Source organism: Sceloporus occidentalis, unplaced genomic scaffold (assembly GCF_023333645.1).
Source record: "Sceloporus occidentalis isolate IW3139 unplaced genomic scaffold, rSceOcc1.0.p SCAF_4, whole genome shotgun sequence".
In the NCBI taxonomy this organism is placed as follows: domain Eukaryota; kingdom Metazoa; phylum Chordata; class Lepidosauria; order Squamata; family Phrynosomatidae; genus Sceloporus; species Sceloporus occidentalis.
In genome coordinates, this window is record NW_028316984.1 from 39,405,093 (window position 1) to 39,420,506 (window position 15,414).

Sequence of the window (15,414 nt, forward strand, 5' to 3'; positions counted from 1 at the left end):
AGCTAGCTTTTGTATTTTTGAGCTCAAAGATGCCTGCAAAGTCTTGCCAATGTCATGTTAAATTGGCTTGTTTTAAATCATTCTTTGTTCCTGGTTTTAATTTTTAATTTTGCTCTTGAATATTTTGATTTGTTTTGATTCTTGCTTATTGAATGCAATAATTGTTTTTTTTTTTTTTGTTTTAAATTTCTGGCCTAAAGTTTTTGAAATGATTTTTTGTTATAACAGATGCTGAGAACTATTTTTATATTTTTAAGTTTTGAGAATGGCCCATCCAAGAGGTTTTTGTATATTGTTTTAGCTTGAATTTTTATTTTTTATAATATCTAAATGTATTTTTGAAAGCACTCGAAGTTTCTTTTTGTGATTTTGGAACCCAGAGATCCAGAATATAATTGTTATATTCTGGTTAATTAGTGATTGTCAATTTGATTCACACTCATTGAAATTTATAATTTTTGTTATTTTGAAAAAATAACATGGCGAGCCAGTTGATCCTATGTTGAATTATTATGTGGTTCTGGAATGGAATAAGGAACGATATGAAAGTATTAAAGAGATTGGTATTCTACTATATTGTAGCAAGAGAAAATTTGGAAACATTTTACAAATTCAAATTCTGGTTTCCACTGCCAGACGTAATCAAAATTAATCAAGTTAAACTCAAGCCAGCATGTGTGAAATTGTATCCTAATTCCAAGCTAGAATATATCATTTTGGCCTGAGAGGAGTGACTAAAAAAAGAGCATGAACTGATTTTTTGAGTCCTGAGTAAAAAGCAAAGAAGTCACTCTATCATAGTTTTGTTTTTTCCTGTTCCCTGTTCTGTTGTCAAACTGTTGTGGATTCAAATGAGATAAAGCTGTGAGTACATTGGGTCAGAGTTAAAGTTTCATATTCAGTATGTACATGTAAATGCAGTCTGTAAAATTAAGGTTACATATGTATTTTAAAAAAAGCATTCAAAAGGTCCAAAGATGCAGGCATAGATAAAAACCTAAAGCATAAAGAGCTCAGAATAACCCAAGAATGATCCAGGGGATCTGTTGTTAGTTAGAGTTAGCAGTGAGACATAAATTCTAGAAGAGAAATATCTTAGCAAAGCCTATAAGAGGGGAGTTAATGAAATGTGGCTAAAGTATACCTTTAATGTATTCATAACATTCTAATAACTTGTCAATTAGTATTTTTCAGTGTTTTTGCTTTTCCTTTGCCTGGGAAAAGGGGGGGCACAGACAAGAGGAACGAAGTTTAAGCCCCACTTACAACCGGAAGCTGAGTGGGCTCTACTTCGCCATCAATCAAGAAAAGCTAGGCTGCACCTTTCCAGGACTTCAGGTGCTCTACGCCAGCTCCTCTGAAAGAAAGATTTCAAATGCTCTCTATCACCCCTTTTCTCTTTTATGATTTCCTATATGTTTGTTATAAGTGATGCACAAAAATAATAAAAAGAATACACATGCAGGTGCATGTCCCATTTTCACACCCCGGAAGCTGAAATGGGCACCACCTTGGACTTCAATCAAGTTTGAGCTGAAGCTCCATCAAAATATTATTTTTTTCAGAGACATTGCCTCTTTTTCTTGTCTATATTCCTTGTTTGTGTTCTTTATTCATGTTTCTGTTTGTTGTCTGAGGTTTTTATAAGTGATTAATGCTAAAAGTGATAAAGTTCAATCATACATATTCTCAAATCAAATCACATCCCAAGACATAAGCCTACATATACATGCACATATGTTCCTGACATAAGCAATAAACATATGATTTTCACAATAAAGTTAATAAAGCAATCCTATTGAAAAGAAGAAATAAGCTCATCAAGCTCCATGATCAAAGACATAATTGTGTTTGTCGTCAGGATTCCTATTGTTAACTGTGGAATTGGCATAAAATTCAAGTCAAGCATGGTAAGTTTTTTCTCAGGACGCTCTTTGAAAGGAGGGAGACCTTTATACATCTGGAGATAGTCTTAAAGTGTGAAGGCCAGATCTATTCTGATTAAATGGCATTACACAACAAGAGCTATTCCATAGTGATCTCCCTGAGGAAACATGAGATGGAAGATGCCCCTGGAGTGGAGGAACATCTGAAACATGGTGGCACCCTGGGCATTCCTATTCTGTTATGAGAGTAGTCCAGAGAAGCATAGTAACAGTTGCTTGGCAAGAGTCTGTAACCAGGCTAAAAATTATAGTTTCTCAATGAGATGTGATTCTGACAGCAGATACAATATTCTTTATAGTGGAGTTTTCCTATTGAATCATGAAACAAATACACAATACATCACTATTAGAAGATTAGCTTGGTGTCAAGAGTAAACTCCAGAGAATCAGATCCAACAAAAGTGTCAAAGGGTTAAAAGCAATGAGAATATGTGTGTTTAACTAATGCTATACACTGTCTTTCTGAAATTGGACCGACTGGAAGATGTTATTGCCTGGTGATGGTAAGAATATTAATATTTTGGTAACTGCTAGACAGGTTTGTTTTGTTCTGAGTTTAGAGTGTCATATAAACATAGTTAATAGTTGATAGTATCATGCAATATGAATATTGATGAAACATCAAAAGGGGGGAATGTGGTGGAAATATTCCTTGTTGAAATAAAAAGCTATAGAAAGATGGAGTCACCTTTGTCAGCCAGAGAGATGGTTTTTGAAATAAAGGCTTGCAGTTTAGAAAACTAGAGCAAAGGAATAAGGAGTGCATCTTGACCTGGATGGAAGCTGGCACCAGTAAAAAGACATAACATAAACTACTGAGATAAGGACACATAGTTGACATTCAGAAGCAAGGTTAGGAGGAAAGCCACTGAATTTCTACAGGAGGGGATAAGGAGTGATGATGCAGTTTTAATGTATGCATGTATTTCTGTTCTGATTGTAAGAATTCTGTATGTTTAAATTGTAATTAGCCAATCAGGTGTATAGAAGAAGCTTCTTTGTCTTGAATAATATAAAAAGAGCCATTTTGTCTTGTTCGGGGTCTCAGCTTTTGGAACTTGAATTCCACTGAGTTCAATGTTTTCCTTTGTCGACAACTGGAAATAAACTTATGGATTTTCAATTATTAGGTCCTCTTGCTGATCCTTTTGCTCTGCAAAAACCTAGAAATCTAAGTATCCTGAAATTTCTATTACACTGTACATCTCTTGATGTTGTCAGAAGAGATGGCCTGGAGTAAAATAGTTTTCTCTCATATTTGAGAAGAAATTTAAGTGTCATATAAAGTCTTTAAAGGATGTTATTTATGACCCATGCTTTAATGGTTCCCCGAAGCTTAAAGCTATACAAAGACATAACCAGGCCAAAGTGCCTTGGAGGGAATTTTTCTGATGTGGAATGTTATGGAAGTTCTGTGTTTCTAATTTGATATTGCATTTCACCATTAAGAATTAACAAAAGAATTATTTTTTGTTCTTCTTTGATCCACTGGGTGATTTTTCATATACCCTTGCAGACTCAGAGCCTCTACAGACTGGCACTATATGCCGGTGTGGGGGTGGTGTGGGGCATGGTGTACGCACACCAGATGCTCCCACACTGGCCTCACACCACATGCCCAACCACATGGCAAAGAGTGTCACAGTGCTCTGTTGGCGCAGTATTTAAAAACGCTGCGGAAAAGGCGCTCTGAAAAGGAGCTATGGCGACAGTTAGGGCACCCTTTCCATGATGCAAAATGAGTCACTTTTTGTGCCTTCTTTTTGTGCTGTGGAAAGGCCAGATTGGGGCCATGGTGTGTAGTTGCTATGGTCCCGATCTGGCAAGGAAAGGGGAGGCTGCAGGCCACTCCAAAGGGGCAGTCTGTTGAGCCCCTCAGTTTCAGTATAGCTAAGATAACTAGAATTCCCAGTACAGCAAATATTTAAATAGTAGCATTTTTTTACATTAATAGACTTCCCAAGAGATATAAATAAGTTAAATCCTATCTACATTTACTAAATATAATATTTTGTCCTGTTATAATCTTTTAAAAAATCCGGAACCTGCTCTACCAACATTAATGTTAGTAGTTAGTAGGCAATGAACATGCAAACAGATGTACCTATTCAACACCTTTAGATGCTAATGTAAACATATAACTTTCATTCTTAAATTTGTCACAGTTGTTAAATAATGTGTTCATTATTTCAGGAGTGGACATCCTACTGACATTTTGACACTTAATTTTCAAAGCATTTCTGTTCTGTTTTAAAAACTACAAATGCTGTCCATAATTTATAACTCATAATTTATATAATTTATAATAACAATTATGCTCAGATTTGAAGAACTTCTGTGGTTTTGTTTTCCTTCTAGGGGCACTTCACTCTAGACACTGAGTGTGTGGAATAATTATATATATACCTGTAAGGTCTGATATTGTTGAACAATAATATTTATTTTAGGATTCCTACCTTTGATCCCTGCACCCCTTCAGGTCCTTGATCTCCGGGCAGACCCTGGGGACCCTGTTAAAACATGAAAGCATGATAAGAATCTAATATGAAGATGCCTGGAAAATCAAAGATATGACTCCTTTACTATTATGCACACAAAACAGTGATCTAGAAATCATTTTATTTGGCTATATATGACTACATTCCAGAGGAGGCATCACCTTTCATCTATCTACTCTAAGCTTCTGAATCTATTTTTCCTGGTCTGTGGGCCAATAAAGAATTTGTTGCCCATGAAATGGCTGTTCATGGATGCCTATAGTTTTTGAAGATCAAGCCAGATCAAGAAAGTTCTTCTTTTCTTGCTGATGACAGATAGCTGCTATTGGCTTGGATGAATGTCCCAAAATGGCCAAGGGCTCTAAAAGCAATATCTACATAGGGCAGCAGTGAATGCTGCAGGAGCTGGGCAGGCTATTATTCTACTCAATTGCTTCAGTTTTTGATCTCTTTTGCAGCAGGTTCACACAGAAACAGGCTGTCAGATACTATTACCTTCCACAATGAAAGTAAGGCTTCTTTGTTTAAGATGGAAACTGAAGCAATTTGTCTTCCCTGTTTTTTAAAGATAGTTCTCCTAGTTATCTGAGTTTTTAAAATCCACACAGTTGCGCCGGAATTTAATACAGTTCACTATTGTTCTCATTTGGGAAACAGGCAAACATTATTTTCACAAGTTTACTTCAGCTAATGTTTCTAAGCTAGTCCATGGAAGAATCAGTTGATATTTGTCCTATAGGGGCTGAGAAGAAAGGAAAAAAGTAAATGGTTGTTCTGCTGAATACATGCCCTTGTGTATCACAGCCCACAGAAAGTAGTATCCTGCCCTAGTTCTCAAACCTCCTCTCATTTCCAAATTCTAATCTGCAAGTGACACATTTCCCCCTGATCCTCTGTAACACTTTGAGTCATCTAAATAGTGAGATAAAATTATGCAAAATTATCATAATTATTCTTCTTATTGTTTTATTCTTATCCTGATGGGGTTTCCTAACTGTTTGGAAACCTGTTTTTTGACGTGAGAATCAATAATGATGAATATTCTTTCCATCTCTAACCATAGGTTGGCATCAATGACAGGAAGTTAACATCAACTTGATTAAAACTGGAGATATAGTTTCAGCTTGGGGGAAAAATAACAAATAACAGTCTCAAAGCAAAGCATTCTTGGTGTCCATTTGTTACCTGAAGACCTCGGAGACCTCTTGGACCACCTGGACCTTCTGGGCCCTGAAGAACAAGAAGGGAAATTATACTTGGACCACATGTAATAATAAATATGGAACATGTCAATAGCATACAAGAACAATCTGGGGAAAAAGTGTAATGGACAATTAAAACAGTTGTGAAAAATAGCAAGATGTTTTAAATGCAGTTCATATGATTTTGCTATGTGCACACATCCCACCACACAGCTATTTACAGCAGATATCACGTTCCTCATTATGTTTTCACAGTTATCACCAGTGGCATAATGCAATCATGGTTGAAGTGCCTAGACTTTGATTAAGTGGGATGTAAACATCAGCTGCAGACTTTCCTGTTCTCTTTGAGCTTAGCTGTAGTCCTTACAGTAGTTGGGGTGAGGGTGGGGGCAGGCAGATGGATTTCCTCAATAACAATGTACTGTTCTGAGTTAATCCTTTTATAATGCAAAGTATTTGGGAGGTGGCTTGATCTTAAAATCTTGAATGGGTAACTACAGTCAGACCTCCACATTTACAACTTTGACTTTTGCAGATTTGATCATTCACGGATTTGATTAATGTGTTTTCTCTAGGAATCTCTAGGTCCTCCAGCATGACTCTATGATCAACTTCCGCCAGAGGTTGTGCTGGATGACTTAGAAATTCTTAGAGACAACACTTCTCCAGGCATTGTAGGTCTTCCAGTGCAATTCTATGGTCAATGTGCATCAGAGAACCTAGAGATTCCTAGAGAGGTAATTTTTTTAAAATTTGCATTTTCCCTACTTTTACAGGGCTCCTGTGCCCCTAACCCTAGTAAATGTGGAGGGCCCACTGTATTCATTTATAGGGCTACATCTCTGCAACAGGAATGGGTACACAAGTGAGTCCTGCTCCAAATATTGATGCCAACTCAGGGCCCATTCACATTACAAAAAACATCGGTTCTGAAACCGATTCAATCACGTGAAGTTCCTACTCACCCCGAATCTCACACAAGCGAATCCGGGGCTTGCACACCCGTTCCGTGTTAAATGGCCCCTAGCGCGGGTCTTTTGAAATCGGCGCAAATGCCGTTTCTTTTTAAAAACCCCGGGTCCTGGGAATGAGAACTTGGCCTCGATCACGATCGAGACAAATTGAGGGAGGGATTTAGGTCAGAGGGTGGGCAAAGGGCAAGGCATTTCCTCCCCTCATCGGAGGGGAGGGGGAGGAGGAAAGAGCCCTGGGAAGAAGAGAGCAAGGGAAGGCATTCTTTAGGAGCCTCTTTTCCCTGCATCCTCTGCCCAAAGCCCTCTTTTCCCTGCATCCCCTGCCCAAAGCCCTCTTTTCCCTGCATCCCCTGCCCAAAGCCCTCTTTTCCCTGCATCCCCTGCCCAAAGCCCTCTTTTCCCTGCATCCCCTGCCCAAAGCCCTCTTTTCCCTGCATCCCCTGCCCAAAGCCCTCTTTTCCCTGCATCCTCTGCCCAAAGCCCTCTGTCACTGGGCATTCCTTCCCTTGCAGGAGGAAAAAATTCAGGTCACTAACGGAGCTCACGTCAGGCAACCCCCCCCCCTTTTCAAATTCAAACCATTTTTTTTTGAGCAACTATGCGCATTGTTTATATTCCAGAGGCAGATGGAGCCAGGCTTGCAGTTTATATCTTTGGATTTCCTTGCTTTCTACAGAGGCGGAAGCTACAAATGTTGCAAACAATCAATGTTACATTTTTAACAATTTTTTTTGAGCGAACATGCGCATGGTTTATATTCCAGAGGCAGATGGAGCTAGGCTTGCACTTGGATATCCTTGGATCTCCTTGCTTTCTGCAGAGGGAGAAGCTACAAATGTTGCAAACAATCAATGTTACATTTTTAACAATTTTTTTTTGAGCAACTATGCGAATGATTTGTCTTCTTGAGCAGATACAGCAAGGGAAGCAAAGGTAAAGCTAATGTTGCTTTTAAAAGCATAAAAAAAAATGCATGGCAATCCCATCCTTTGCCTGGCACAGGGGCAGATCTGACCCAAAAGCCCACAGGTTTATAAAAAGAGAGAGAGAGAGAGAGAGAGAGAGAGAGAGAGAGAGAGAGGCATCTCTCTCCCTGCTTCAGCCGCTGAAACCCCTGTGCCTGGCTCTTTAAAAAGGGAGGACACTTCCCCCGATGCCCTGCAAACGTCACCATGACGATAGCTTGATTGGCAGCAGCCACCTCCAGAATGCATTCGATTTCTGTCAAAATGCATTCGATTTCAAATTTGTAGTGGGCACTTGCTAACGGAGCGATTCGGGGGAGGGGCATCCGGATCAGCCCAGTTCCCTCCAGGTCTTTTAGACCAGTATGAATGGGGCCTAGGTTTTAGGCCAAACTTTTAAAGGAGCTATCTGGAATACTGAAGCTGTTTTGGAGACAGAATTCAGCATCTTGGATAACCCCATTAAAATCCATACTAAAATATTGAACTAACTCACCACTCTACTGATATGGACACCATCAATGATCAGGGTGAAGGTCTTATACAAAGATGTCTATATAAGTCTCTCTACCTACATTCAGCCTGCCTACATGGAAATACCTCCATACCATCTTAAATAAAAGCAACAACATCAACAATAAGAACAACAATAATACATTGACAAAATTCTGGCCTGTGACTCTAACATCATCATAATTTCCTTTCTCCTGTATGGTTTTTAACACCTTTGCCTGATGAAAAAGCCGGTGGAGCTTTGAAAGTTTGCAACATGTATTATGTGCATTTGGTTGGCCCAATAAAGATACTGCTGTCTTGTGGCTTTTGGATGTCATTGTATTTGCCTAAATGGCCAATACAGCTACCCCTGGATATGTTCAGCTGAATACAGTTACAGAACTGATCTGATTGGAAACCCTGATAAAGCTGAGTTCCTGCTCATGGGAACTACATACCCCATGTTCAACTCAATGCAGGCAGAGAGTCCTGTATAAGTCTGGAATGCTTCCAGAAAAACAGCAGTGTTTAGGTGCAGGGCTTACATGGAGACTCACACCCTCATCTTCAGCTTTAGCTCTTTACATCAGCTGGCAAATGGCTGGGTAAGGCTTTAGATTTATTCATCATGTTATGAAAGAACAACTTTTGGCAAAAGTGTTAGAACAGGTTTCCTGATAAGACTGAAGACAGCTGCCTTTCTTGATCCATACTTTTGATAGTGTGGCTACCGGGACTATGATGATGAGTGTCTGAACTTCAAAATCCTCCACTGTACTTCTCATAATCACCAAGGGTGTCACTAGGGGGACACAAGGGGTGAGCAGGCTGCAATAGGTGACACCCTAAGGATGGGTGACACCACTGCTCCCCAACCATCTGCCTTTGGGCAGAAATGGGCTTTGGCATTTGCCTAGGTCCCTTTAAAATGCTGGTGTGAGTGGGATGACGCACAGCGGGAGAATAAAGGAGAGGCCTCAGGTTTTTTTTTTTAAAAAAAATACAATATATATATATATAATATATATATGTATATATATATAAAATTTTCTTTAAAAACATCACATCTTACCAGGTTTTCCCTTTAACTACATGAAACTATGTACATGCATATGATATTGGAATTTAAAGGTATACTTTTAATTTTCCTACTTGTTTATGTCACAACCATTGCCATTATATTCGGTGACTGCAGGAATTATGATTTATGAGTAACACTGGTAGAAAAAACATTACTATGGATTCTGTATGGTGGGGTATGGGAGGAGGTCAATGAGGTGGGGGGGGGTGACACGATGAATTTCCGCATCGGGAAAACCCAAGTCTAGTGACGCCACTGATATTCACACCATTGTTACAAGATTAGGCCTAGCAGCTCTATGACGGATGCCTACATAATTTTTTTTAATGTTAACAATAATATTATTACTTACCCTGTCACCTTTTATTCCTGGTGTTCCACATTCACCTCTTTCACCCTTAGATTTAAAACATGTATATTCATCAGTGTAATAAATCAAAATTACATTATGTCAACATTTTAAAATATTTGCAGTATTTTCTTCAGTGCTTTTTTCACCACAACCATTCTCATTATATTCCATTGTTGAAATGTATTTTAAATGCTAAATTTATATTCCTTAAATCCCATAAATATGGTTATATTTGTCATTGACATGCAACAAACAGTTGATCCAAGATGACAAAAAATATTTTAAAAATCCATACCTTTTCCCCTTTGTAGCCAGACTTTCCCTTATTAGAAAAAAAAAAAAAAAGGGGGGGGGGAGATACATATTGACAAAATTAGCATGATATTGCTCAGGTAAGATATTCAGGGCACTAAGGAAAGAAAGCTTATCTACTAACCTAAAACAGACTGCTATTATGAAATTTGGAAGTGGGTAACAGAATCGGCATTCGAGTTGGCTCTATCATGGTTGCATGTATTTGGTGATCAGAAACATGCCATAGTCTCCCTTTCAGTTTCAGTACCATTACACCCTAGGAAGCAGGATGGTATAGTGGTTTGAGCACTGGACTATGACTCTGGAAACTAGAGTTCAAATCCCCACTCGGTCAAGGAAACCTGCTGGGTGACCTTGGGCAAGTCACATTCTCTCAGCCACAGAAGAAGTCAAAGGCAATCATCCCCAATCAATCTTGGCAGGAAAACTCTGTGACAGAGTTGCCTTAAGATCCTCCTAAGTTGGAAATGACTTGAAGGCACACAACAACAACAACATTCTGGGAAAGCATGAAAATTTGATATGGAAATGCTAAAAGGAATGCTATCTTTTTCTATTGCCCAAGAAAAACTAACTACTGGTACTTTCCTTCCCCTTTAAGCAGGAGGTAGGAGCTGAGACAGAGAGGAGGGAGTGCTAAGGAAGCAGTAACCAAGGTGGAGAAAAGGCAGGGTATATTTATTGGGGGAGAAGTCACCAAATAGTGAGCTTGTCACTAGCACCACCTCATCTCTATCCACTTGGATTGTAAATGAGGGAAAATCAAGGATTTCTTTACTTGTAAGCTGTATATGGCCTAAAATATGGAAGCATGGAATAGCTTACTGGAATCATATCTTCTTGAACTATAATCCAGAAGATAAATGTTATATTATTACTGAAAAATGGCTGCATAAACTCTGGAGGTAGCTGCCTTTGCTACCAGAGATAGTATTATTATTATTATTATTATTATTATTATTAACCGTTATTTATATAGCGCTGTAAATTTACACAGCGCTGTACATACAATCTTTTTAATTAGATGGTTCCCTGCCCTCAGGCTTACAATCTAAAAATACATGGCACAAAAGGAGAAGGGAATGGTGGTGGTGGGGAAGGGGATATGAATGTATCAGTAGTATAAGTAATGCTACTGATATAAATGCTAACATTGCTTCAGTTATTTGCTATATACTACTACCCTGATTGTCTACAGTTTTGATATACCAACCCAGCAAAATCTTCACAAGGTGACTTATTGTGTTTCACCGGGACACTGCCATTATTGCCAGGCTGTTTACTGAACTTGTATCATTGGGATACTCATCCTATATTATCAATCATGGAATAAACAGAAGAATTTGTCTTTGCAGCATCTTATATCCTTGCAAGGTGTTTTTTGGTTGGACTTTTCAATTATAATTTTTGTTCTCATATAATAATTGTATTATCAATTTATCTTGATTTATAATCAAGTAATTAGACATATATACTGATTTAGAAATGTTATAGCATTGCTGGACTTATTTATAGTGGTACTTAGTGATTTATAGGACATTTTTAAAGCACCAAATTAGCTCCTGTACAACAACAGCCTTTAGGGCTGGAGAGTGGGGTATAAATACAGTAAATTAAAATAAATAAATAAATAAATAAATAAATAAATAAATAAATAAAGTGTGTATTGCTTGAATTTCTGCTTCAGTTAGGAAAACATCTAAGGCTGCCCTTGTAAATGGGATAGCAACTGATGACTTCCGTACTGATGGGGCTTAACCCAAATTTTTAAGGGGCTATCCACTCTGCTGAACCTATTTTGAAGGCAGAGTTCAGCAACTCAGATAGCCCCTCCAAAGTTCAACCTATAAAACAGAGTAGATTCAGCACCACACTTGGTAGCCACAAGCCACTACTGTGCAAATGTCTAATGTGTCCCAATGCTGACCCATGTCCCAGGCCACAAATGTCTACTGAGTCCCAAGGTTGAACCATGTCCCAGGCCAGGCCATGATTACTCCACAGACCTTGCATAGGTAAGGGGAATGGAAGTGACAGCTGCTTGACCTAGCCGCTACTGCAGAAATGAGCCTAAACCCAATGTCTGAAAATGCTAGCATGGGGATTTGGGACCCCTCCATCTATCCCTTCTTTATCCTTTCCAGCACATTACTGCCCTCCCCCTCATTCTTTTCAAAAGAGCAGTGGATTTCCAAGTCATTTTGGGGTTTCTTTGTTTTGAGATTTGGGCCCCTGAAGAGTTCCAGGAAAGTGCATTGGTTCCTAGATCTGCTGGAGTTGCCCACCTCTGTTTATAAGAAAGTAAATCCTATGAAATTCATGGGATCACCATAAGTCAACAAGCATCTTGAAGGCACGTACACGCACAGGGGAATGGCACAAACTAGATTTATCATAATGTGTGTATGTGTGTGAGTTTGTAGAAAGTAGGAATGCATTCATTTACTCCAGAGCAAAAAGTTCATAGATCATATGGTGTTTTACCTCAGTTCCATCTCTTCCTGGAATTCCATTTAGGCCTGGCTCTCCCTAGAATTAATATGACGTTTTAACATTATTATTTCACATTACAATGCTGAAACCATGAAGTCAGTGATATACTACCCTATGCTACATATATCTTCAGCTTGAACCATGTTAAGAAGAAAAGAACGAGAGGATAGATCTTTCAGTCCAGTCCTGCTTTCAAATATGTACTGCAGTTTCAAACATGTATTGCAGTTTTAAACATAGATTGATTTATATACCTTCAGTTCTAACCTTTGCCATGTGGTGCCTGAACATGCTTTTATTGGGCATTACTTACCATGCTTTCTTCAACATAGGAGTGGGTGGGTGTGCTTGGCTTATCTTTTTTAATCACTTCCCTCCCATGGAAAGCAATGTATTTACCGAAGAAAAGTTCCTGTTCACATGGAGGCTCTCCCCATAAACAAGAACTCTGTAAAATCAAGTATCTGGTTTGTGAAGAAACATGAACAGCAACATCTCACTTTCAGACACACCACCACTTTCCCTGTGAGAAAACTGATCAAGGAGGTAGTGGAGGCTAATTCTACACTGCAGAATCAATGCAGTTTGACATTCCTTTTAACTGATATGGTGCAATGCTATGGAATTCTAGGATTTGTAGTTTTGTGAGCTATTTAGCCTTCTCTTTCAGACAGTTCTGGTGCCACAACAAACTTCCACAGAATGCAACCATGACAGTTGGCATGGCACCCCACTATTCTCATGATGAAGCAAGCACACCAGGTAATGCTGACCTGAACAACTCTTATGACTACTCTTAATTAATGGACATTTTAATTATATCTCAAGTGACAAGTTACCTTTACTCCTTTTGGCCCAGGAGCTCCATCATCACCAGGACGGCCCTTTTTACCCTGAAAGAAGAAAAAACAACAGAGGAACATTAACACAATGGCTCATCTTCAAACTTCTCCCACCAACTGCATATTACCTACTTTTATATTTTTGTTGCTACATAGTTATAGAGCTTTATATTTTGGTTGTTAAGAAAATGATTAAATGAGCAGGAAGAAAGTAATCAAACTGTAAAGATTTATAGCTGAAGCTTAAAGTGGGTCTTGCTTGAATCAGATTTTCCATGCAAATTAACACTGAGGATGATTGGAATCCTGTGGGCGATTTATGTATGTGTAACCACTGGAGTTATGGTGCTATGCAGTGCATTCAATCCTATTCACCCCAATCACCACTTACCAGGAAGCAACTGCTTCAGTGGATGGGGGTCTCTTCCCCTGTGAACAATATCCGGTGAAACAGGCAGAAGCAGGTTCCCTGTCACAATTCATGCTGGAGATCACTTGTGCAAGGGGAGATGGGGCTATTAGCCAACTGTTACCATTTAAAAGGGCACCTCTGTCACTCACAATGGCTGTTTCCCAGGAAGTGGAGATTGGGGAACTTTCACAGTACCTACATAGCCCCTAAACTAGGGGCTATATAGGAATCATGAACATGAGCAGGTTACTTGTTTGTTACTACTTAACAGCCTGCCTGCCTTCCTTCCTTTTATAATAATACATTTATCATTATTAATTTTACATAATTTTATTATAAAATAACAAAATCATCATTGCTATCATATTGATTGGTGTGTTCATTTGTGTTGCTTCTCACTGGTGATGTGTGGGTGCCATTCGTATAGCTATTTAATAAAGTGTTTCTTATTCATTTATCCACAAGAGATTTTCAGACAGGGTACAATCAATAAAATTACTTTAAAATAATCTAAACCTTAAAAATCACTTTAATACAATTTAAACATAAAAAAGCCAAGAAACTGAAACATTAGTGATCAAGCCATGATTTTACTAGGTACTCAAAATAACTTGTCTGATAGGTAAGAAAATTCCTTTAAAAGCTCTTTTTAAAAACCCACAATGGATATATTTTGAAACAAGAAGGGCAAGAAGGAACATGATAGGCTATTCTGGCATGTTTTGAAATCTGAAGCTTCAAAAAATAGAATTATAGCACAAGTGCACATATGGTCACCCAAAATTTAGTCCCAATGAATTCATTGCAGCTTCCTTTCAAGTAAGCAATATAAGGCTGAGCCTTTAATGTTCTTATGTTTTTAAATGTTTTTAACAGTTTTAGTGTAAATAGAATTGTCAGGTTGAAAACTAGAGACAGTGCCTGTATCTTTAATGGTTGCACAGTCGAGAGAATTTCAGCAGGTGTTCCTTGTCATGCAAGGTTAACATGCAACACCTGCCAAAATTCCCTCTTAATATACAATCATTAAAGATACAGGAACCCATCTCTATTTTTTACTCTGAGGCTTCCTCTGAGGCTGAGAAAGTTTGGCTTGCCCAAGGTTATTCAGATGTATCCATGCTGAACAGTGATTCCAACCCTGGTCTGTATGGAAAAAGACTATGTGTCACTGGATTCTACAACCATTGCTTCTAAATGCTCATTTCATGAAAGAGGTATTAATAAAATACTTAGATTAAAATCTGTTCATAATTATCATTAAGCATGAGAAGAAAGTTAATAGAAAAGAATGGCTACTTACAGCAGGGCCAGGAACACCCCTTTCGCCCTTTTCACAGTTACATATAGGAGGCTGGGGACACTTTGAACAAAAACAAATGATACAAATTAATTAAGAGCTGAAATTCTCTAGCTAACAGACCTACCTCACTTTTATTTTCTGATTTTTTTTCTTTATTAAGAATAGGAAAGATATATGTTTGAAACAGTATTCTGTTGCACATTTTGTGATACCCCTTCTAGTTTTTCATTGAATGTTCCCCATATTATTTTTCTGATCTTGTTCAGGTTTCAGATTTCTAACTTGGTGTTGAATTTCATACTTTCCATTCTATCGAACCTAGGAATGTACAAGTATCTACATTTCTTTTTGCTTCTTATTCCAAGAAACAAAGGCGGGATACAAACCGCCATATAGTACGTATAGGATACGTACTAGGGTTAGGAAGGGGAGGTGCTTCCGCACCCCCCTAACCCTAGTACGTATCCTATACGTACAAGATGGCGGCGCCCCTTCTACATGGGCGCCGCCATCTTTACGTACTGGACGCATAG

At 38.5% G+C, this 15,414-nt stretch overlaps 1 protein-coding gene across 1 annotated transcript in view; it reads right to left on the reverse strand.

The window, feature by feature from the left end:
* LOC149313789 (uncharacterized) overlaps positions 1-15,414 on the reverse strand; it is a 66,487-nt gene that overhangs the window by 38,381 nt on the left and 12,692 nt on the right. Inside the window, exons 4-10 of the mRNA XM_089523291.1 lie at positions 14,882-14,941; positions 13,164-13,217; positions 12,316-12,360; positions 9,812-9,838; positions 9,517-9,561; positions 5,630-5,674; positions 4,403-4,456 (exon numbers count right to left, since the gene is read on the reverse strand). Coding sequence (XP_089379417.1) covers positions 4,403-4,456; positions 5,630-5,674; positions 9,517-9,561; positions 9,812-9,838; positions 12,316-12,360; positions 13,164-13,217; positions 14,882-14,941 — 330 coding nt within the window. The remainder of the gene's footprint in view (positions 1-4,402; positions 4,457-5,629; positions 5,675-9,516; positions 9,562-9,811; positions 9,839-12,315; positions 12,361-13,163; positions 13,218-14,881; positions 14,942-15,414) is intronic.